The sequence below is a fragment of the Papio anubis genome, chromosome 2 (genome assembly GCF_008728515.1).
Source record: "Papio anubis isolate 15944 chromosome 2, Panubis1.0, whole genome shotgun sequence".
Lineage (NCBI taxonomy): Eukaryota > Metazoa > Chordata > Mammalia > Primates > Cercopithecidae > Papio > Papio anubis.
In genome coordinates this window covers 65604663-65630767 of record NC_044977.1, presented here as the reverse complement: position 1 = coordinate 65630767, position 26105 = coordinate 65604663, and the positions used below count along the sequence as shown (strand labels likewise).

Sequence of the window (26105 nt, the reverse complement as noted above, 5' to 3'; positions counted from 1 at the left end):
AGGACTAGAAAATTAATTTGTTCATCTCTTTCTCATTGAAGTTGGGTGTAATACAGATAGAAAGAATGGTGGAAATGAGTATTATTTGAACCAAAAATTTAATCTGCTGGACCTATATCTCACATGGTTTGAGGTTTCATATTTATGCAATATGCAGTCGATTTTTCTTCTTCATGGATTTCATATGTGAAAATACACCAAGTCACTAAAACTTATTTGTGACCCCAAAATCAGTATATGCAGCACTTTTAAGGTCATTCACAGGCACGTGCAGAGTGGTGAAAATGTGGGGTTTCCTCATATGCACATTCCCAGCTGAAGCTGACCAAAGTGACATTCTGCCTTCTTGTTTCAGCTCTCGTTACAAACAAATGTCCTTTTCACCATACGTTTTGTGCCACATTTTTCACGTTTGCACTGTGTTTGGTGATCTTGCTGTTTAAAATGGCCCCCAGGTATAGTACTGAAATGCAGGCTAGTGTTTCTATGTGAAAGAAGTTTGTGATGTGCCCTATGGAGAAAATATAGGTGTTAGCTAAGCTTCATTCAGGTATGAGTTATAGTGAGGTTGGTCATGAGTTCAATGTTAATGAAGCAACAATATACAAGGTGTCTTTAAAGAGAAACACACACAAAACAAGGTGAGACATTGTTTGATTGAGGAAAATGTTGAGAGGCTCACAGTAACCTGATCCTTTATTTCCCTTAGAAGCAATAGTTCAGTATCCATTAATTCAGTATTAGCAGTGACTTTATAGAACATGACTACCGTGAGTAATGAAAATTGACTATCATGGTGGGCTACATCAAGCAAATATACTAACGTAAGACAGTTCCCACATTGGTATAGCCCTGAGGTTCCCGGCAGCAGCAATAACAGCTGCTAGGTAAGGACACTACTTAAACCGAGGCTAACAAGAATCACATGTTTGTCCAGGTAGGCAGAAACTCTGCTAAAGATCATATTCGCATCAAAAATTTAAAAAGAAAAAAATATTCACTACAACAAGAGTCATCAGATCAACAAATCACAGGTTAGCATTTGCAATATTCTGATCTAACAGAACAACACTATGAATGAATACCTATAAACTTTAGACTTAAACAAATAAAGTAATGAAGGAAAATGGGGGGGGGTCAAATAATCAGAAAATAATGATATTCTGAATAAAGAACAGAAACACATGAAAAAGAACCAGATGGAATGTCTTGACATGGAAAATACAATCATTAAAATTAAAACCTCAAAGGGTAGCTTAATGACAAATTAGGCATAGATGATGGAAGAATTAATATAGTATAGGTTAGAGCTAAGCAGTTAACATGGAAGAACACAAAGAGACACAGAATGGAAAATATGAAAGAGAGGTAAAAAGAGATGGAAGAGATAATAAGATTCAAAATACCTTCAAAAGGAAAACCAGGAGGAGCAAAGGATAAGCATGGGGGATAAGCAAAAGTGGAAGACATAGATATGGCTGGGAATTTTCCAGAGTTTCTGTAAGACATGCATCCCAAGAATTACTCTCTAGAATTGTATCAAAATGATAATAGCATGCATTATGTGCTAGGTAGTGTTCCAGGTGCTTGACATATATTAGCTCACTTAATCCTCACAGCTGCTGAGATAAATTTTATTATCCTGGCCGTACAGAAGAAGAACCTTAGAGGTGTAGAATCTGCCCAAAGTCACATGGCTGCTAAATGATGGACATAAGCTTCAAGCCCAGAAAGTAAGCTACTGTGTCTGTGCCTTGAACAATACACTTTACTGCAAAATTATTTTTTGGCGAATGAGGGCAAAATAAACACACTTTAATACCAAAGAGGAAAAGAGATGAAAAATAAAACAGTACTGACCAGCAAGAGGAACTCAGTAAAAAGGATTTCTAAAAGATACAGATCCCGTCATTATGTTGAGTGAAGTAAGCCAGGCACAGAAAGACAAACATTTCATATTATTTGTGGGATCTAAAAATAAAAACTCGTGGGCTTATAGGATGGTTACTAGAGGCTGGGAAGGGTAGTAGGGGATTAGGGGTGGTTGGGGAGGTGGGCATGGTTAATGGGTGCAATAAAAAGAGTTAGAAAGAGTGCCAGGCGCGGTGGCTCATGCCTGTAATCCCAGCACTTTGGGAGGCCGAGACGGGCGGATCACGAGGTCAGGAGATCGAGACCATCCTGGCCAACACGGTGAAACCCCGTCTCTACTAAAAAAAAAAAAAAAAAAAAAAATTAGCCGGGCGCGGTGGCGGCGCCTGTAGTCCCAGCTACTCGGGAGGCTGAGGCAGGAGAATGGCGTGAACCCGGGAGGCGGAGCTTGCAGTGAGCTGAGATCCGGCCACTGCACTCCAGCCTGGGCGACAGAGCCAGACTCCGGTCAAAAAAAAAAAAGAGAAAGAATAAGATGTGCTATTTGATAGCACAACAGGGTGACTATAGTCAATAATAACCTAATTGCACATTTTAAAATAACTGAAAGAGTGTAATTGGATGGTTCATAACATGAAGGATAAATGCTGGGGTGGGGGAATACCCCATTCTCCATGATATGATTATCACACATTACATGTATCAAAATGTCTCATATACCCCATGAATATATATACCTACTATGTACCCACACAATTAAACATTTAAAAAAATTTAAAAAATACAGATCTCAAAGAAGGAAAATGCTTCCAGATGCAAGGAGGGGTGCAAGGGAAACAGTAAACACAGGGGTAAAGCTAAACATCAATTATGTGAAATAACAATAAGGATCTAGGGGAAACACACAAGTCATTTCTCTCTTAGTCCTGAAATATTTCCAAACTAGGGCTTAGTATTAGGTAAGAGACAGTCTATAAAGGCATAAACCCACAAAGACAGGACAATAGAAGAACAAAGTACAACTATAAATGTTAGAAAACAGGCGTGATGATATTAAATGGTTTGTCATCATGGAGAAAGATGACTTTTAAGCTCTTAGTGAGCAAAGCATAGAAGTGATTGATGTGTGCGCAGAATCCTCAATGGCTTAGGATTGGGGGTAGCAGGCACATCTGGAACAGGAAATGAAATATGACAATGGGAAGGTATGAATTTGAAGCTGCAGTTACGAATCCAGATTCTCTGTCCCGTCACATAGCCAGGTGAGTGCCCTCCTCCACACCAGAAGAGAAGAGGCTTATTCTCAAAAAGGGGCAAGGAGAGGCTGTCTGAACTGGAGGTGATGTTTTATGGAGGGTCTTGTAAGGTATATTAAATGCATGTATGCACACTGGATTCTGCAATCCCCCAAGGTCTCTTTTCTGTTTAGCCCCCAGAAGCCAGTGGAGGTTCTAGCCCTCAAGGAAGTAAACTGGATTTCTTTCCCCTCTGAGGAATCTGGCTTTCTCAAAAAGAAAGAGGTAATAATGAGGTGAGCCCAGTGAGAGGAGCGACACTATAGTGACCCTCCTGATGACAAACTCTGCTCAGGCACATATAAGTTTCCATTAGGTTTTTAGTTCCACACTCCTAAGTTTGTGCCAACAACCAAATATAACCAGACAGCTGCAAAAAAGTTTCTCACTTGAAAGAGAGAAACAAACCAACACAAAACTGAAACGAAACAACCTGTATAAAACAGTTCCTATGAGGGAAGAAAACATAAAAGCAAATAACCATCATGCATATCTTGATGTGGAGATGAGAAGCTATTATAACTATTACACTAGAATATGCTATAGAAAGGAAATTTCAAATATAAAAGTCTCTTAAATTGTAAAAAATATTATGGTGGATATTAAAAACTCAATAGAAGTGTTAAAAGAAAGGACTAAAGTAGCCTATCAAGAATAGAGATAAAAGTCAAACAGAAGGAAATTGGAACAGACTGTCTGGGGGAGGGAGGAAGGGTTGAGAGAAACAATCTATTCCAGGTGGTTCAAGATGCAAGCAATAATATGTGTGAAATAGAAAACAGAGAAAACTAAAGACAGCAAATCATAACATCTCCCATAATTAAAAGACTCATGTTTTGAAACTACAAGGACCTACAGAGTAACCAAGATGTGAAATAAAATCGACCCATAACAAATCAAGTCATTGTGGAATTTGATTAGGTTGGTGCAAAAGTAACTGTGTTTTTTGCCATAATGAAAAACTAGAGGCAAAGAGAAGACCTAGAAGCTTCCCTAGAGAAAAACAGGCCTCTCTATACAAGATATTACAAATCAAAATGTCATCAGATTTCACAACAGCAGCACTGCAAGCTAGTTAGCAAGGCGAAGTATCTTCAACATTCTGAAAGAAAAAGATTTGTAACATATTATTCACACTAAGTTAAGCCAAGTCTCTCGATTGAGTATGCCAGTATACTAATTTTTAGAATACATGTTCTAGAACAATAAAAAATATCATGCATCCCTTTTTAGGACATGGAGGACATGAAACCCTAAAACAATGAACACTAAGAAAAAAGATGATGTGGAATGTGGGTGTTGGGGGGTGGACACAGCAGAGATTTGTAGGAGATCATTAGAGTGAGTGATGGTGAAGGGAGATTCCAGAAAGACAATTTTGTTCCTGATATACAGGAAAACCAATCCAATTGGAGCACTCCGATGGCTCTACGATATAATTCCCCAAGAAGATAAAATGTACAGAGTATCTGATTACATCTCACTATCTGAGAGGACATCCAAAAATTTGGCCAAAATTTTGGTTGACTTAAGTATGAGACTACAGAAAATCAAGAAGTAAAATAGTGTAACAAGACTACTACTAGAAAAAGAAAAATCATTCATGAAAGGAAAAAATGATCAGAATTATTGTTTGCTGTAAAACTCATCTCTGGATATCGTTTACAAAGTTACAGTAATGTAAACACTGAATATCGGCCTAACTGAAATTATGGCCCAATAAAATCCTGTAACAACATGGCCTAAGCTGATGCTTACTCAAATATGAATCAACAGGAAACTGGTTCCAGTCTTCTAGAGTCTTCTTCCCATCTTTCAGTTTCAAACACAGGTAGGCTAAAATTTTTATCCTCTGTGAAGTCTTGGATGTGGGCTTGTTTGGGAAACTGTCTTGTGATCACTGGGGACTCTATCCAGTTGTGGCACATTCAGTGAAATGCGGTGTGCATTTGACTATTTTTCTTTTTGTATTTTGTGAGAATTATAGCTTAAAAATTAATGTTTTTGTAAGCCTCATAATAATGCAACATCATATTGCTGTGGTGGTAAGGTGGTGGTAGGAGAGTGTTGTAGCATCAGTTGGCATAGTTAATGGTCAACAGTAATACTTAAAACCAAAAAAAAAAAAAAAAAAAAAAAAGAAATCAGTAAGTTGCAATATAAGCAAGTTATTCACAAAAATTTAAATACCAAAAGAGAATCAAAATCTTGAAAGTAGTTTCTTCTAAAAAGGAAAAATAGAGAAACCAGGCACAAAAGCTTGATGTTTTCCTTAAAAATAAAAAAGGAGACATTTGCACATGCTCACATTATTTCTGATATAGAAGAAAAACTAGAAGATAATTGGAACATTAGCAGTATTGTCTAATTCACAGGGTTAAAAATTCAACAAAAAATATTCAGCAAAAATAGTATAAGATTCTGGAGGTGGGCTGTACTGTTTAAAACATTATAATCCTCATTGTTGGAGATACTGGTTAACTTTAGACTTTGTTAAACATAGATACAAAAATTTCTAGGACAGTTACTATAAGAAAATAAGTAGAATGTATAACATCCAATGCTTTTGAGGGAGAAGGCAATTCAACCAACCCACGTGAAAGGAAGAAAGAAAAAAAGAACATAACAATCAGACTGTATTAATATAACAATATTAATATATTGCCATATAAACTAGAAGGCAAGATGCTCTATTAAAGACAGTGTCACCACTTGTTGACAAAAAATACAGTCATTCTAAATTTTTAGACACAAATAATTTTTAGACACAAATACATACAGTTTAAATAGATATACCAGGAGAAACTAAAAAAGCTACCATCAATGTGAAAGAAAAATGATAGATTAGGCATCAGTAATGATACAGGTGATTTGAGCAACAGAATTAACAAGTTTAACCCAATGAACATATGGAGAACACCATACCCAGTATTAAGAGAATATCCTTTTTTTTTTCAAGGACATATGAATCATTTATAAAAAACTAATCATACGTTGACCACAGAAAAAATATCAACAATTTCCAAGAATTAATATCTTATAGTCCATTGCCTGGTCAATGGGCTACTACGTTAGAAATCAGTATCAAAAGATGACTGTAAAACTCTACGTTTGGAAATTTAAAATACATGTCACATCTCATAACTCATAAATCAAAGAAAATCATAATGAAATTATAACATTTACTGAACTGAAACATAACAAATATGCTGTATGTCTAATCTTTGAATACAGCTAAAACTGTACTTTCAGGGAAATTTAAAACCATATAAATTTATATCAGAAGAGAATAAAGTACAGAAAACAATAAGTTAACCATACAAGTTAAATAATTAGAAAAGAATTATAAAAAATATCAGAACTTTGGAAGAACAATAAAGATAAGAGAAAAATGAATGCAATAGAGTGTAGAAATTTGAAAATGAGGAATAATAACATCAAATTCTAACAAATTATATTTTAAAACTGTACCAAGATGATATTTATAAAGGAACATTAAATATATGTCTAGATAAAGCAGAAATGAGAAAAATAACTTTAAAACATTTGAAACATTTTTACCAATATATTAGAAAACATAAATGAAATAGATAAAATTCCTGGAAAAAATATAACTTATCACAAAGAAATAGTATGATTAGTCCTATAAGTACTCAATACATTCAACCAATAGTTAAAACGTTTCATCAGAGGAAACTCCAAGCCTAAGTTATACATCTTTTTCAAGGAAAAGATAATTCCACTATTTCTCAACGTTTTCAAGTAAATAGAAAAAATAAGGAATAATCTCCAGGTCACTTTTAGAGGTGAAAATAACTTTGAAAGCAAAGCCAAAAAAGGATAGCCAGAAAAGGATAAATAGGCAAAAGTACTACAGAAAATATCAGCAAACAGCTAACATCGAAGTATTTTTTAAAATTGCATAAACACCAAGTTGAAACTAACCCAGGAACAGAAGGTCACTTAATACTAATAAATGTTCACCATATTAACAGAATAAAGGAGAAAGTACCACTATCCCAGTAAAACTAAGAAAATAATTTAAAATAATAAATAATTCATTATAAAAACTAAACTAGCTGATAATTATCTGGTAAAGGGAATCTATAAAATCTAGGGTAAACATATCAGATGTATGGCCTTTTCACTTTCATTTTATCACAACCACTATTTTCAAGCAACTGGAAAATTAAGATACAATTTCTTTAGTTTTTCACTAGTGTTAAAAGTGGAGCATCAACCATATTTTCATTTACTCATTTATCCATGAAGGACACAGAAGTACTTTCTCCACAGCTAAGAGAAACAAAGAAGTTACGGCTAATCATATAAACATACAACATAGTCAAGAGAGGAGACACAGCTAAATTGAACAATTAGAGAGAACATTTTTCAATGACAGCACTTGAACATCCATTTGCCTGCAGCAAAGACAGTTAAGATTCCTCTGAAGTCATGAGCATCCTACTAATACAATACAAGGGTCTCCATTCTAATCTCTTCTTTCAGTTAGCGTATTACTTTTTCTTCAAGGCTATGAAGTTAAAGCAATGTTCTACTGTAGCTAATAATTTGGAATTACTGATGTATTAAATATCTTCTACTTCTTTTGCCATCTTCTTTGGTTTCTTTATCAGAAATCTATGTCCCAACCACATGAATATTAAAACATATTTTTTATCTTTCCAGTCCATTGTGGTGTCAGGTGAGGAATACCCAATGTTGTTCTTGTAACTTCCAAATAAAACACTTAGAAAAACACCAAAAGTGCCGAATAAAACAAAAAATATAATTTCACTGTACAGCAACACAGCTAAGCAATTAAATGTCAATATATGGGGAATAAATAAAACTTGTAAGCAGAGGGGGACAGACTGAGGGGAAACCCAAGGTATTCAATGTTACATCTTAGGTTTGCTTTATGAAAGGGAGAATTATAATAAAAGTAGGAAAATAGTTTGTACTTCACTCACCTTATGTATCTTCACATGATGCACTCCAACTCAGAAACTCAAAGACAGTACCAAACAAAAAAAATGAATAATTTCTGTTGGGAGAGGCAACCTGCCATGTGCTCTGGGCTCTCTTGCAAGTTTTTGCTGGGTGTGCCAAGAAGGAATGAATGGTCTAACTGCTCATTGTCATGTCCTCATCTCAGGGATGTGTTTGCAGAAAGTAACCTGGAGGGATAAGGTAATGTCTCCCTCTAGGACAAGGACCTGGCTTGCTTACTGTTTGCTGTAAAAGAGATGGATTTTCTAAGCCCAATGTTTCTCACAGATGGGTGCAGTATCTACTCTAGCCTTATTGCATCTCTCTGTGGGACTTGGAGTTAAGGGGAACTCAATCAAACATGCTATACCTACTGATGCTTTATGTTCTAAGAATAATAAAGTCCTTAGTCACTGACCTGGTAGTCTCATGTCTTCTTCCAGCATCCATGAAACAGTAACAGATTAGCTTATTAGCTCCTAAGTAGAGTAAAATCTCATCCCTCATTCAACAACTTCACCCCACTCTGCCTCTATAAAGTGCTGGCCAGGAATTAGGGCAGACCGCAAGAGGTGCAAGATAATTTTAGAGGTATTTTCTCATACACTAAGTCATACTTTTTTTTTTCTCATACAAGTCATACTTTTCAAGAGGGGCTGACTAAGGAAATACCTGTAAGTTAATTATATTTCTTCATATGTTATCAGGTATGAAATGAAGAAACAATAGTAGAAAAACATCACTAGAGGAACGTATGTATCACTTTATAAGAGGAATGACTCCTAGAAACAAGGAATTAGGCTGGGAATTGCTCATTCCCACTTTTCACAGGGCAAAGACTGCAGGGCCTGGGTAGTCCACCAACACCATCTTGTAGACAAAGACTGAGTTTAGACACGATTTGTTTTAGGACCTATTGAACATACTTAAGCATAAAAATGGAAACACCAAATGGAAGCGGTGGAGGAAACCCTGACTCTAAGAGCTAAAATAGCAATTCAGAAAACTGACTGTACCTTCAAAAGAATACAAAAAGATGTGGTACCTATGAATCAGGAACAGGAAGTCATAGGAAAGAACAGTCTGAGATGAAAAGAATTTCAAAGAATGGGACACAAAAAAAGAAATCCAACATAAATGATCATGCCATTTGAAAATATAAATTGAACATAAAGCTAAAATATATAAAAGGAAACTCTCCTGAACTGTATACAAAATGTATAAGTACAAAAAAAGAATTTTTCAAGTTCTAAGCAAAGTAAATTAAAATAACCTAAACTTAGCTATATGCTGGAAATCTGTATGTTTTAAACCAAAAAGAGGAAGAAAAAATAATCCTCCTATATACAACCAAGTGAACCCCAAAATACAAGAGGTGATGGTAAGCTCCCCAAAGCCAGAAATTAGCCTGGCCACCTTCCTCTCTTCAGTAGCACTAATTTCAGAAGACAACAGAGCAAAACACTCTGAATTCTCTGTTAAACAGCTCCAAGACTCAACATTTATTATCAACCAAATGATGTCCTTACATTTAAGGGAATATGATGACATTCCTTAAAATGAAAAAGCATGAAACATACTTGAATTTTCTTAATGTAACACAGTAAATGTTACAAATATTTTAAAATTTATTGAGAAATTTTAAAAAATTAGAATATAAAAATAAGAAGAGGTCTGGTAGTTGGCACTAACGCCAGGTAAAACATAGATACATCATAGATTTTGGCAAAATTCTGGTTAACAACTATATGCACATACACAATGATCTATGAGAAGACTAATACATATATATTTATACATATACAAACATATATATACACATTTCTGTATACATTAAAATAGCATAATTTAAATCAATAACCATGGAAATTGCACTAAGACTGCAAAACATAGCGCAAGAGGAAAAAGGAAGCTAAACTCTTTGTTTACAACGGAGAATCTTTCAAAAAATAAATTCTGGCTATTAGAGAAATACATACAAAGTGGTTTAGTAAACTTATGGGTAACTAGTTGTATAATATAAACATCATGTATAGCTTTCAAAATATGCAAGGAAGATACAAGTAAAAAATATTTTACCTGCAGAACAAAAATAAAGATAAAACAAAGGAAAGAACAAATAAATATGAAAAACAGAACACACAGAATATAATGGCACAAGCAAAGTCAACCCTTGCCATTATTAAAATAGAAAGCAAAAGAATAGGCCATGCATTAAATGACCCATCATTAATTTAATAAAAACTTTATGGGGAAAACAGAAAACTTATAAGAACACATGCTTTGCAATTTCAGAATTATTAGGTGTAAATAACTAAAAGAAATCTTAGAACCAAGGTAATCATGCTTTGCATTATATACAAAATATACAGCTAAAATATAGAGAGACTAGTGAAAAGAAACAAAAAAAAGAGAGAGAAAATAAGCAAAGATAAAAAACAAATTGGGCCTGTGGGTCCAAGTCCAAATTTTCTAGAGAAAGCATGTGACTTTCTCAGGTTGAGCTATGTGTCCACCCAGGTCCAAATAACATGGTTATTTGGTTAAAAGGTTTCTAGAGCCCAGGCCTCAGTGGGAGCTGTGCTGAGGGTAATCTGTGAGGTCATCTGTGACAAGACCCCAGAGGAGTCAACAACATGTCACCACATATGTTAATTTCTTCTTGTTCTCACAGTCTTTTTGCTTTAATATTTTCAGGTTTGTCAGATGGAATTTTCTAAATGTCCTTCAAAAGCAAGGACCATATCTGACAATTCTTTCACATTTTTTCCACAGTACAATGCGCACAGTAGCTGCTTAATAAAAATATCCTCAACTGAATTCTTCTCTGTTCCCTAAACAGAATCCTTGTGAAATACTAAAACAGAACACACACACACACACACACACACCCCTACATACACACATGTACACCTGCATACACATACACACACAGACACACACACACACACACACTTTAAGCTCTGATTTGAACACTACAAAGTGTCCAAAAAATCACACTGAATCGCCTTCTCAGCCTATTTATTGAATTAATAAAATCCACGTGTCATTTCTGAAATCCAAAACAACTACACAAATTAGGTTACCTATTTTCTAATGTTGGATTTGCTAGACATGTGAACATAAACTTACAGGCAAACTGAAGCTTGGCTTCTCTGCTGACAATTGTTCCAAGTGAATTTGTTGCAAAACATTGGTAAGTTCCTGTATCCCAATTTCTGTTGGGGTTAACAACCACAAGATTTCCTCCATTCAACTTATAACGATGTTCCATACTCGTATCAATATCACTTCCATTCAGTTGCCATCTGTAAAACAAATATCAAGGTTTCCCCCCTTAGTATTTTTAACTTAAAAGAGGGCTCTCCATTATAAAATCTACTTTAAACATTATCCCTCATATAAGTAAAAAGTGATACATATATTATTCAAGTGTTACATAACTGAAGATCAAATATGGCCAAGTATGTATCAGAAACAAAAAGTTAAAGCACAGTAGAAAGTACAACAGAGTAGCATCTATAAGTTAAAGGGTTTTAAATGTTTCTTAGGAGATGGGAATGATTTTGTTTGCTCACTAGGGGAAAAGTTAGGCTAGGTCTGCAAAGGCAAAGATGAATTAGAAAGTTGAGGTAATTATCTCAGATACTTTAGGCCAAGCTCCTGCTGACAATGAAGGAAGACAACAGCACATTTCTTTGATTTATCCAGATTGACTGAGCACATTTAATAAATTAATTGGGTAAGTGCTCAACTATCCATTTCAATTTGTCTGGGTAAATACCTGTCCCCGAGGCATTCTCCACTTTTCTAAGCCATCACAGTGCTATTTACAAAATGGTACACTGTGGTAAAAGACCATAAACACCACCTAGGGGGTCGGAAAAAGTAAAGGCACTCACCCCAGAGCCATATTTATCAATGAGAAGCCTAAAGATAAACGAAGGGAGAAGCTGGATTTTAAATAAGAGTTTTTAAGCTGAAAGTTTTTAAACAGTAAGTATGCTTGAAGTATCACGGGACTTCACCTTTAAATACTCATTCATATCCCACAATCTCAAGAACACATTACTGTAAAAAACAGGGCACCCACCTCCTAGATGGCCCAATTTTTATAATGAAATTACACTGCCATCAGTTCTGTAAATTGTAGCATATTATAACCATGGTCATATCAATTATTCTTTATAATAATTTACCAAAAATGAAAAATATGCCTATTTGATAGATAATGATTTTAATAAAGCAACTGAGTTAACAACTGTCCCCAAAACTATTAATTGGTGGGATCAGGAGTCGCACCTACTTGAATTCCAGCTCAGAGTTCTTCAGTGATATGGGACATCCCTAAATTGTTGATTTAAAACATAAAATATTTAACCTGCACATATTTTGTGAAAACATACAAAGAGATGAAATGTGAACATCGTCTCAAATAGAAGTGCATAAAGTTAAATGGAATATTATACAATTGTGAAAATGGGCCACTTTTATAAACAGGGATGACTCAAGCAATGGTGCATAAAAAGGTAAATTAAAACATTCAGTTAGATACCATTTATGTGAAGTTTTAAAACACAGTTGAGGTTTATAATTTTCAGACCTTTTAAAATCTACTTACTACATTAAAATGTATAATACATTTTAATATATAATCATTATATGTTATATTTTATATATAATTATACTGTATAATACAATAATATTTAATTTGTTATTAATTATGTACTAAGTATATTTTTAAAAGTATGAAAATTATAAATCTCAAATTTTTTTTTTGTTCGTTTGTTTTGAGAACAGAGTCTCGCTCTGTCGCCCAGGCTGGAGTGTAGTGGCACAATCTCAGTTCACTGCAAGCTCTGCCTCCCGAGTTCACGCAATTCTCCTGCCTCAGCCTCCCGAGTAGCTGGGACAACAGGCACTCACCACTAGGCCCGGCTAATTTTTTTGCATTTTTAGTAGAGACAGGGTTTCACTGTGTTAGCCAGAATGGTCTCAACCTCCTGACCTTGTGATCCATCTGCCTCGGCCTTTCAAAGTGCTGGGATTACAGGGTGAGTCACCGCGGCCGGCCACAAACTTCAACTGTAAGGTATTTTAAAGCTCTCACAGAGAGATAGTAGGATGTGTTTAGGGGGCCTACACTGGGAAATTTAGCTTTTTTGGTTTTAGTTCTTAAATTAAGAAGTAATTATATGGAAGTTCATCATTATGCCCTATTGTATGTCTATATCATTTTCTATATCAGAAATAATGCATAATGAAGTTTTAATGACTGAGTAGTAAAGAAAATGGGTGAGTTTATAAGTTTAATCCATACTACTCAAAGTGATATTTTATCATTTGCTAATTTTAAAACTCAAGGCTTGCTCACTTTTTCTTTTTTCCTTCACATACGAACTCCTTAGGTCTTAAAGCAACATTTTAATAAGAAGACCCAAATGAAATTAAGAGAACACACTGGAGGTTCCAACTCTTCTCTTTTGAACTGGAACAAAATTAGAAAGAAAAAGCTACATCTTTTTTATTTATGGCAGATTTCTGCTGTTGGTTTTTGTTCGGTTTACTTGTAAAGTAACTCTCTTATGATCCTTCCCAAGTCAATTTCATATCTGCATGAACATCTCATTTTGATTTTAGGTCTACCTTAAGGTTTGAATTTGAAATGGGAGCACTCATAAACCTTCTTTCATCTTATTCCATCCCAAGTCCTAGAACCACAGAAATTCAGAAAAGCAAGTAAAATAAAGAAAAAGTGTCCATTCACACTCTTTGTGAATACTCTGAAACACAATATGGTCTGCAAGCCAGTATCAGCACCCCATGAGAGCCTGTTGGAGATGCATAATCTAGGGCAATACCCCATATCTACTGAGTCAGAATCTGCATCTTAAGATTTCCCAGGGTCTAATATGCATATTAAAGTTTAAGAAAAACTGATCTAGACCATCCCCCAAAAGTAACCATGGACTGCCTACAGTAGACACAAGCAGAAAAGAACTGCTCACTTTTAATTTAGCCTATTTCATATTCAACAGCCGATTAGAAAGCCCTTCCCTCCCTCTTCCTTCCTTCCTTCCTTCCGTCCTTCCTTCCTTCCCTCCTTCCCTCCTTCCCTCTCTCCCTCCCTTCCTCTCTTCCTCTCTTCCTCCCTCCCTCCGTTCTTCTCAGTCAGCATAAAAACATTTATGAAGTGTCTATATTGGGCAATTTTCCATGTTCTGAAGTTGTGGTAAAAGGTTCTTGACTTCCTGAAGCTCACATTTTTGTAGATATTTTTTCCCCTAGTTTCCTAGTTTCTGTTCCCACCCCCACCCCCTCTGCCTAATCCCCAGGCCTTAGCTATGCCTTTCAAGCAACAGCATAATGAAAAGAAATGGGATTCAGTAACAACTGCTCATTGGTTTATCAGTTGGACTCACCTGACACCCACCGCATGGCCATGGAAAATGACCTAACACTCCTGAACCTAAGCTTTTAACATATAAAATGAAGAGAATGCCATCTATCCCATAGGATTGCTCTTCGAATTTATTCAGACAATGTATGCAAAGTTCTCAGCTCAGTGCTTCCACAGGGTAGGCATTCAACAAACGGGCAAATGTCATGGCTAGTATGGGAGGAGGCCCCATTAAAGGCTGCAAACCCATCTGTCCCCTTTGCTTCTCTTTTGTTCCATTCCTATCAAGCACATGTTAGTTATATGTTCGATTCAATGCTTTTAGTCCTCTCCTTTTACATGGAACAGACTGTGTCTTCCACTTATGGTTGGACAACATTGGTACCTGCCCTGAGAAGTCAGCAAAAAGTAGGCTGAGAACATATACTGACATTGACTTTTAAAGAATACATCTGACAGTAAATCACAAGTGGGTGGGTTTAATTTTTTAAGCTGTAAGAGATTTCTCAGTTACCAAGTGACTAAATGCTTGCAGCAGGACAAACTCCTCTAAACACAAATTAGGAAAGATGCAGTTAAGTTCAAACACTTTTGAATGAAAGACTCTCATGACAAAGGGCACTTGAGTTTTCCTCACCTAAAAAGAGCAGTTTTTATAGGAAAAAACACTTTTTAGCTCAGGAGTTCGAATGTTTATGGCCTGACTAAGCATGCCTGATGGCTTCATTTGAAAATTGTGTTTTTGTGTTTAGCTGAAGAATAATCAAGGTACAGTGGCTGTATGGAAAATTTTAAAGATAAATAAAATATGGAGAAGCACTTATTCTTATGGATTTAATAGCTGGAAAGATTCAAGAAACCATAAAATATGCTGGAATATACTTTATTTCATTATGTGTCTAAGATGTAAAAGCTATCATCCTTAAGTTTTGACTAAAGAACCAAAATGGAAAAGATTTGTTCCATTACACACAAATGCTTCTCACTTCCTTTAGTTAGGTATTCATCACACAGACACAATCCCTAGATTATTTCACTATGTGAAAAGGCAAAGACTATTATTTTTAAAATATGTTCCTGAATTTTTAAATATGTTCCCAAAGTATTAGTGCATTCGAGTTAGTAAACTCTTTAGAGCTAAATTATACTTGCCATAACCAGAAGAATGTTTATTTTAACAAAGCAATATAATTATTTTTCTCCTGCCTAATACTAGTCATCATTAAATGGAGCTCACCCCAGGTTATATAAAATTTCTCAATATCTTATTAAACATTGATTGTTTTTCCTCTTGCTGAAAATATGTGAATTCAAAAGGGTTGTCTTTGTTTAAACTCTGAAATGTGCAAGTAATCTCTGGGCCTAAGCTGCCAACAGTTATTAATATTTTATCCCAAGAAACAAAATAGTAGACCTAAGTTACTAACGCAAAATACTCATATTTGGGACTGACTTCTAAGTATGTCTAGTATTTTCACTCATGTAAGAGATGAATATTAAGGGCCAGGCACAGTGGCTCATGCCTGTCATCCTAATACTTTGGGAGGTCAAGCTGGGCAGATCTCTTGAAGCCACTAGTTTGAGACCAGCCTGGGCAACATGGCAAAACCCCATCTTTACAAAAAAAATGTGAAAATTAGCCAGGTGTGATGGCATGCACCTGTAGTCCCCACTACTCGGGAGACTAGGATGAGAGGGCTTGAGCCTGGGAGATGGAGCTTGCCGCCAGCTGAGATGGCACCACTGCACTCCAGTGTTGGAGACAGAGCCAGATCCTGTCTCAAACAAACAAGCAAGCAAACAAACAAAAAAACCTGAAGGGATATGCAGGCTCAGCTCCTCCTTTTACAAAGTATGCGGCCAATAAATCTTCAAATTAGACTCATTTTCTTTGCAGGAAACTGTAATCCAACTGTCCGGGCTTTATGAACACAACACTCAGTAGTAAGGTATGAGAGGTAAACGGCACACTCAGGTCATAAATTTGGGAAGCTTTTAGTAGTAAACATTGCCTTTTGGTTATGCATATTCATAATTCTTTGTACACGTTATAAATTTCTACTTTTATCAAGGAATTTAAAAGTTCACCAGGAACTCTATCAGAATGAAATCTTTTTGAAATACGAAAATTATTTAAAACTTCATAAAAGTATATTTGCATTCCCAAATCCCATTCCAAAAGGCTTAATGTAGTGATCTGGAGCAAAAGAAGGCAACCTCATGTCTCTTGCGGCTACACATACCAGCATTTCAATCATATAACATTTACATTGTGCTCCAGAAGCAGACTAGCCTTGTAGCTTCAGCTTGGTGGTAAATGTCACAAGATTAAACACCTTTGCATAATCATCATGTTGTAACACTCTTGAATGATCCTATACGTTCAGTGTCAGCCTTCAGTGTTCAAACACTCATTCTATACAAATTAGAATTTGCTTTTAGAATCACAAGTGAGAAATGATTTATTACTCATATTTCACAAATCTAGTAATTCTCAATGAGCTCTCATCCTCTTAAACTGGTTTGTGTGAAGGTTCTATGTGAACTTGTGTCTCAGTCAATAATCAGAGAGAAATATTTGGGGTACTGGAATTAGAAGTCCTGGGTTACTGGCCTACTTAAGGGAGCGTATCTTTGATCAATCCCCTTCTTTGAAATCTTAGTTACATTTTCTACACACAACAGGGACACTGGCTAGAAAAGGTAGTGTCTCAGAGAATTGGACCAAGCCTAATAAAATATAATGGTGGAGTCCAAGGCAGATTTCCACCTATAAATGAATTTGAATACAATTTCCTTAAAACAGCGCTATGCCCTGAGGCCAACAATTTTTGATTCTTGAATAGAAAGCATAATGCACCTGACACAGGAGATATTTCAAAACTGGTAGTTATTACTCCTAAATGATAAAAACTTTCATTGTCACTTTCATGAAATAAACTAAAACATCAGTGGCTGAGGGTATAAAAATCACCGCCTTTCAATACAAAGAACAAACTATGTTTGAGAGAGAGAAAGAAAATGAATGTCTCTCTGTGTGTGTGTGTGTGTGTGTAAACACAAATCTGTGTAATGAGTTAAATCAGTAAAAAAAGCCTAAATTCTAAGGGTCAAAAGGAGCTTTTCAAAGTACGTAAGCTCCACTAGATAATGGCTATTTCAATCACTGTTGAATTTCTATCATCAGGCATCATACTTTGTACATGACAGGGACTAGTAGAAGTTTCTTGAATAAAGCAATCTAATTCTATTCTCTATCCTAGCCGTAACTAACCTCCACATAGTCTTCACTGACTGTGGTCATCCTTATTGTCAATAAACAATCTTAAAGATAGGGAATTAATGCATCACTGTTTTCCTTTATCTTACTAGTTATTATTATTTAACATATTAGTTATTATCAGCAACGACAACCTTTCCACAAAAACACGCTAGTATGGAATAACAATAATGAATATAAACACAGATGTATTTTATCATTGGTATAATTTAAGGCAGTAGGCTCTAAATTGTGTCTTCCATTTGAACTTGCTAATAAGGTTAGACAATACCACGACTTGAAATTGAGGCTAACAAAACTGAAAAAAAATGACTTCAAGTAGCTTAAAAAATGATCCCCAAATAGAATTCACCTCACAGTCGATTATATACAGCTATTATCTTTCAGAATATCTATTGTGTCACACAAAGTCTGGTCTGGACAACGGACATACAAACAATATTCTGGAGAAAAACAAACGTTGCATTTTAAACTTCAACATAAACCAATGTGAAAAGAACAAAATAACTTACTAAAATTTGGGGGGCTGGGATTCGGGTTTAGGAAATACATCCACACTAAATCAACAGGCAATACTTGATTTGGGGTTTGACAGGAAAATCAGAAATTTAATCACAGAAGCAATTTGTGGTTTTAGATGCAGCTTTCAAGTTAATAAGCAAATGCGTTTGTGTTCAAATGCAATGTTTGTTAATATGTTTACTGAAGTGATGAGAATAATTGCAGCCTTTGAAAGAATGAATGTCTGAATTTGCATATTCAATACTTTATCCAAAAATAACTACTTAGACTTCAGCAACAACTGCTAAAGACCTAAATGAGTTAAAGTTGCGATGCTGTTTTTTAAAAAAAATTGAATGTTTAAAATGTGTTTTATGATATAGATTCCCAGTTCTCCCTCATTGATAAATTTTGAACATCCATACAAACATAAAACAGATTAGACAGCTACATTGGGATTAAAAACAACTGTTCACTTTACGTGGTTCTAACCTGGTTCATATCAATCACGGAGTCTCTTAAAATTATTTCAAGGAGGCCGGGCGCGGTGGCTCAAGCCTGTAATCCCAGCACTTTGGGAGGCCAAGACGGGCGGATCACGAGGTCAGGAGATCGAGACCATCCTGGCTAACATGGTGAAACCTGGTCTCTACTAAAAAAATACAAAAAAACTAGCTGGGCGAGGTGGCGGGCGCCTGTAGTCCCAGCTACTCGGGAGGCTGAGGCAGGAGAATAGAGTAAACCCGGGAGGCGGAGCTTGCAGTGAGCCGAGATCCGGCCACTGCACTCCAGCCTGGGTGACAGAGCAAGCCTCCGTCTCAAAACATAAATAAATAAATAAATAAATAAATAAATATTATTTCAAGGAGTGTTACAGATGTTTTCCCTTATTGCCTTCCCTGCAGCCATCTTAGCTTTTCCTGGTAGCACCGCCTCCATTCTCCTTTAAAGAAGCCCTCCTCACATGACCCTGGCCTGGCCAGTCAGAATATTCCGTGTCTCAGCCTTACCGATTGGTAAAGAATGTGAATGTGACCCAACTGATTTAGCTTGTGTTTGATCAATACGTTTATATCCATTCCCCTTGCCCCACTGAAAAAACACAAGAAAGAGAAACAAAGGATGTGATTTATTTTGCTGTACTATCACCTTTAATATCTGAAATCTAACCTTTATATCTCTGCTGGGTATTGACTACCGACAGGATTAGCTTCATTTTTATTTCACACTTTTCTGACACCATTTGGAGCTTTTGATGACATTTATGAGAAAGATACCCTACTCTTCCAGTTGACATTTTGCAGAAGAAATGAGTAGCCTGGAGTTCCAGGCAGCCATCTTTGTCACCTCAAGGCAATCTGTCTTTAAATGGAGCCAAAAAATCAGACTCAATACACATTTAAGAATATCTTATAGAATAAACTATTAACAACTTCTGACCCTGTGATGCTTCATGATATTCTTGACTCCTGAAATGTAATACAATTCCAAAATCTGTTATTTGTTTTCCCCCTTATTAACTTTATACCACTTTGTTGATGCCAGCAATTAAGCATTCACTATTTTGCTAGGCATTTGGAATGTAAGAATGAAGAACACACTTCACCTTTAAAGGTGTCTTCACCTTTAAAGGAGTTACAGCCTACTAGGGCAATCTGACTTCATTTTGATAAGCTTTACCATACAGACAATGCAATGCAATGGTTGGGCACATTGTTTGAGCACAGAATCCAGCACTAAGGATGTCAAGAAGGCTTCCTGGGAGAGATGATAGTGCAACCAAGTTTAAATAGCCCTGTAAGAGGCTCTTACCTCTACCTCTGTTTGCCTCAGGCACTGTAGATATTCTTTAGTGTTTATGTTTTGTCTTCATTCCACCATGTGGCTATTTCATTACTCTCCCTGGCTGATTGTGGGTGTGGGGACCACAGCTCACCAGCTAGAGAAGCCAGGATGTGGAAAGGAGTTGAACTTGAGCATGAACACAGAGAACTGGACTTAGAAATCTGACAAAAAAGATTTCATTTCTTTAAGTGTCAAAATAATTTAGAGGAACAATAACTTGTCTTGCCTTGAGGCATAAAAGTAAAATAACAATATCAGATCTTACATAGCAATAAGAAATACGTAAAGGACAAATTGCGTATAATCAAAATTATGCTTAAAAATGTCATATATATGCTATATTATGATATAAACAATATAGCATATAGCACATATACTATATATGTACTATATATTCTAAAAATGGAACACTATATGTATATAGAATTGATAGCATAATACTATATATATACACACTATATATATAGCCAAATACAGTACTATGTGTAGTACTCTGTGTGCCTAGATATACATTACTATGTGTCAATATATAGACAAGAAATAAACTCAGACTTCCCTTCCTTACATCCATTCCTTGAATAAATGGTTAGCAGAAATTAGCATATTATTTTATTTTCCCTTTCTTTCTTATACTGAATGCATTTAGCTGACTATTAGTAAATTAAACATGTGCAGGATGTGACTCCATTATACAGAACCATGTTTCAAGGCAACTGTGGCCAGGAAAGACCTCCACTTTGCAATGATATTTAGCCCTTACAACTTCTGTATCGAAGATTCCTTATACTCTATTAAAAGCGTTTACCTGTTCCTATAGAGCTGACAGAGAATAATGTTCTGTTTACTTCCTTGTGAAGAGAGAAAAATGAAAGAGCATTTATAGGAAAGAGTTGTGGGCCCAGGGGTCGACCTGAAACATTCTGCAAGCCTGGGCATATTCATCTGTACTGTCAAATACAGTGGCAACAAGCCACCTGTGGCTACCAAGCACTTGAAATGAAGCTGCTGTGACTGAACAACTGAATTTTTAGTTTAACTTAATTGATTTAAATTTCAAGGGTCACATGTGGTTACTGGCTACCATATTGGACAGCACACCTCTAAGTCTTGAGTGAGACTAAAAGTTGGAAACACAAGGCCCACATGGGCCTCATTCAGACTTAAGACTTACATTTTTTGGTCCACATTAGAGTTAACAGTAAAGTGAGAGATTCCAAAATGAAAATATCTAAATTTTAAAACTCTTTTAAAAAGCTTTGGTAATACCGGAGCAGGATTCCTAGATGGTAACAATTGGCCAGTGCTGGGAAGCAGTTATGACCACATGATGATAGGCTCGGGGCTGAATGATGGACAGTTTCCAGCCGTTATTCAATATGTCTATATGCTCTTCACGCAGGCCTTCCTCTTTCAATGTTGTTATTTGCCTGGTCCCTGTTGGCATGTACCTATTTTACCCCACTCACTAAAACACGTGACCCCTTTAAATGACATCAGCATCTGTGACCAGGGATTCTCCTATTTGTGGTCTTTCATCTTAGCATAGCTGGTTGGACACTTCTAACCCCACAAAAAGTGGAAGAAAATCTTTCCCATTTAGAAAAAGTATTAATACTTCCTCAGGGCAACCTCTTTCAGCACCATCAGCAATTACAATGAGACTGAACACTAATTAACCTTTAAATATAGGCTTTGGGGCTCAGGCAGGGAAATACAAAAGAAAGAATTAAATCCTCAATTAAACCCTAAGACAAGTAATTTCTCTTGAGAATTTCTGAACTTTTGGATTTCTAACATGGCCAATTAAGAGTTCTTTTTACCTGATGGGATACAAACAAAGACAAGATCACTCTTCAGACAAGTTGGCATCAGTCTACAAGGCAGGCTTTGGGCTTTCAAAGGACATTCTTTACAAGATTCTTTAACTTTATTCTGAATCCTTAGAAACATGTTCCGATTGCCTTTAACAAGTGGTTTCACATGGCTCCTTAATATTCCTCCTCGGCTGCCTCTCTATCTGCTTATATTTATGATTATATATGTTAAAAAATGCTTTCTCTGACTTCATGTAAAAAATTCCACCATATTCTTCCTTTTTATATCCTTGATGTCATTATATATTTATAGTATTTATTTGTGATTTTTGAAGGACAATAAAAAAAATAAGCAAGCATATTTTATTCTGAACCATTTTAAAGAATAATGTGAAATATTACCTAGTTGAATATTAAAGTTAAAAGGTAGGGAAAAAATAAGGCCAAAAATAAAGATGTCATTTAACAAGATAAATTTGTCATTACAACCCACATTTTTCCATACTCCATTTACTGCAGTGGCACAATCTATTTCTTACTCAGATAACATGAATAACAAGGGGTTGTTTCTTGTTAAAACAAAGTCTGATATTTCTTAGAATGAAAAGAGCTTCCCTTGTGCTTTTCTAGGTCTAAATTTCTAGTGATCATAAACTTTTAGTTTAAGTGAAATTTTATATTGGTTAGAAATCTTAATTTTAGAAAATTTTTAAAGTTATAATCAAAGTATCTGCTCTATTTGGCTACAAACCAAAAATCATCAAACAATACCAAACATGTTAAATTTCTTCATTTATCAAACCTAAAACTAATAAATCACACATCTCCTAGTCTCAGTTACAGATTTTGTTTAAATCGTAACATATAAATGCCAGGATGATATCCCAGGACGTAAAATAAAACAAAAATCACTATGCAAACAGTGCAACTTCTTTATCAACATTTTACATGTTATCAATATATTTAAATACAGACTCCATGGTATTACAACAGGCACCTAGTATATAGAGACATAATAACTACACAAGGTTATTTTTGGATATCTAAGCTCAAAATATTTAGCTATGTGATAAAAATATACAAACATAATTAATCTATTCATTTAGAAATACATTCTTATATGACAAAATCTCATATCTTGACAACTTTTCAGCTGAACACATTTATCACCAAATTATTCATGAGATAAACACCAGGAAATACAACTTTCCTAACAACAGAAAAAGAGCCCACACATGAGTCATTCACATGGCTGCATTATCATATTTACAGCTATGTCCATGAGAATAATCCTTCATTTCAGGGAGAAACAAACAGATGCATTTAAAAGGTGTTAGAATGCCATACAAAAATGCTGGAAAAAAATATTTCCAGGATAATGTCTTGTTAAGCTGATCTGTTCAACTTTCCTTGTAAGAAGAAAATATTTCCAGATGTGGCATATGCTTATGTCTGATTAATGGAACTAGTTCATAAAACAGTTTCTTGCTTTTTTAAATGATTTTATTAAATAACTTCTTATTTCTATAGAAAGAGGTAGAGGCAGAGAAAAACTTTTTCTCATCTTTGCCAACTCTAATCAGGAACCTGGAATTAAAATGCTTATTTTGTTGAAGTATACAATAGGGCCTCAATAAATATGTTGTTAAATATTGTTGAAAGAGACTATCTTGATTACTTCCAGATGCAAAAATACAAAAACCTACCTTCTACCCCAATCCTCACCCAATTTACCATGACTATTGGCTTCAATTATTTATATAGTTTAAGAGAACAACAGAGGTTCAATAAGATCTAAATTACAACTCTAAGCATTTAAAATTTTATTAATACTGGCTGAAGTTTGCTTATTCTGCAGATTATAGAAAAGGTTTTTCAAGCAAACTAACGGTGTAAATGGGGTTTTCATAGTAGATGTTCACATTGCATGAAAGAGTGTGTTGTTTTACACCTTATCTTAGCCAAAAGGCCGAGAAGCGATAAGAGAGTGTTGTTTTAAAGGTGTCTTGAATACTTTCAACCACTTATAAGAATGCAGCATGTAATTTATAAATAATTCATCTCTTCATGAAAGCGGGTCTCACAAGCACTCCTAAGAGTAAAAATGATTAGTCCTGGGTTATTTAATAATACAAATACCGATCTGATCCAAATAATCCATCATCATCCCCAAAATATCAATATTTTTTTTTAAGGTGGTGGGAGTATGGATTTTTTTTTCTTTTTTCCTTATACCTTTTCATGATGTTTGAAAGTTTTCAGTGAAGAGGAATTGTTTATATAATCTTAAAAATATAGACTTTGACTTGATATACATGTAACAAATGAAATATGTTTTCTCTTCAAGAATCATTAAAATGACTTTGGTAAGAATGTGTTTTATTCTTCCATATTTATTGAATCTCCAAGCACAAATCCATTAAAATGGTAAACGAACAAAAGGTGGGACACAGAAGTATTTGTTTAACTATGATTTCAAATTAACTTTAAAACACAATTTCATCCCCACAATAAATGTAAATCCAAGTTTATAAATTAAATTGCACTAAAAATCAATGAAAAGACATTACTTACTTTAGGGATTCTGCCATGATCAATAACTAATCAAATATATGCTATATATAGATTTAAATCTTCATATATTGAATCTGTTGAATATATCATACAACTATAGCTTCATATATTTTTTTCTTACTGATGGCATAAATATACCAGAGCAAAAAAAGTTCACAATCTCCACATAAATGTGTTTAGGTTTTTTTTATTTGAATTTTCAAACGTTTCACTGTACCTGTAATGAGGTGACGGGTTGCCTCTTGCTTCACAATTTAAAGTTATTTTTTCATCTTCTGAACCAACGGGGAAAATACTATTGCTGGGTTCTTTGACAAACACAGGGCCTTGTAAGAGAAGCTCACCTATATGGGGGAGAGACATACAAAAAATAATAATCAGTAAAAGGTATTGTAAAAAGTTACATTCCAGTATTGAAGAAAATAAGCAACTAGTAAAAATCTAGTACTGTGCCTACAAAGCAAAATGCTCTGTAGACATTGTTTTGTTAAAGGGAATCAATTCACCCACTCAACAGTGCAGTACCAACTCTATGAGAACTAGCATTGGTATGAAAAATATTGCCATATTAAGATCACTTCATACTGCAGTAATTACTTTTTATAACAAACTACATCTAAGTGTAGACTGATGAATACACTATTAAGTCTTTTTGGTCATAGCCTCTTTGCCAAACTAAAGCTGAATTCAAAACTAATTGAACACCTAAGTAATTTCATAAAATCTGCTTGGCATGCAAATCTTAAGCTTGACAATGCTATTTTGCCATTTGGAATGAAAAGCACTCAATATTTGGTGGGATGTCCATTTTATTACTAGCAAATTGAAGAGGAAGATACAGCACTGAACAAGTATCTTTTTAAAGATGTTTCTACTTTGGCTAAGAGAACTTGAACATGCTCTGAGGAGAATTTCCACATACAGACAAAAAATCTCTCTATTGTACTATGAGTTTACAAGTTTACAAAAGAGTAAGATAATGCCACCGACACTTATGGGACTGCAGTTGTATAATCATTGGCATAGCATTTCTGAAAACAAATAAATTGGCCCCCCGAAAAAAAAGCTCTTTACTTTCCTATTTTGCTTGGAATGCTCAGCAAAATTACAGAGGAGTTTCTATTAACTCAGAGAATGAATAAACAGACTAAAAGACAAAGAATCCATGAAAAGTCAGACAAAACGAGATCAAAAAGCAGCAAAAAAGGCCCCAAAACAATGACCTGGCATTTTAGCTACTTCAAATAGCAGTTAGCATTAAAAAAAATTTACCATAATAACAATAAATAACAATATGATTAAAATAATCATTGAAATGATAAAAATAGCAGCTGCTAAAGCTGAAATTTTCAAGTAAATCCTATGTGCCCAAATGTGTTCATTACTCCTCAGAATATTCTGTGAGGTAAATGCCATAATTATTCCCAACAGAAGACAAATACTGCGCCTAAAAGTGGTTAGGTGGCATGAGCAAGTTCACATAGCACTGCAGAATGTAAAACACACACTCTAGAATAATGGATTCCACAGTC

At 35.1% G+C, this 26105-nt stretch overlaps 1 protein-coding gene across 4 annotated transcripts in view; it reads right to left on the bottom strand.

The window, feature by feature from the left end:
• Nucleotides 1–26105, bottom strand: part of CNTN3 (contactin 3) — a 346250-nt gene that overhangs the window by 205878 nt on the left and 114267 nt on the right. For all 4 annotated transcript variants that reach the window (XM_009200333.4, XM_017955288.3, XM_017955289.3 and 1 more), the window contains exons 3-4: nucleotides 24791–24917; nucleotides 11292–11467 (exon numbers count right to left, since the gene is read on the bottom strand). In XM_009200333.4, the coding sequence (XP_009198597.3) occupies nucleotides 11292–11467; nucleotides 24791–24917 (303 nt within the window). The remainder of the gene's footprint in view (nucleotides 1–11291; nucleotides 11468–24790; nucleotides 24918–26105) is intronic.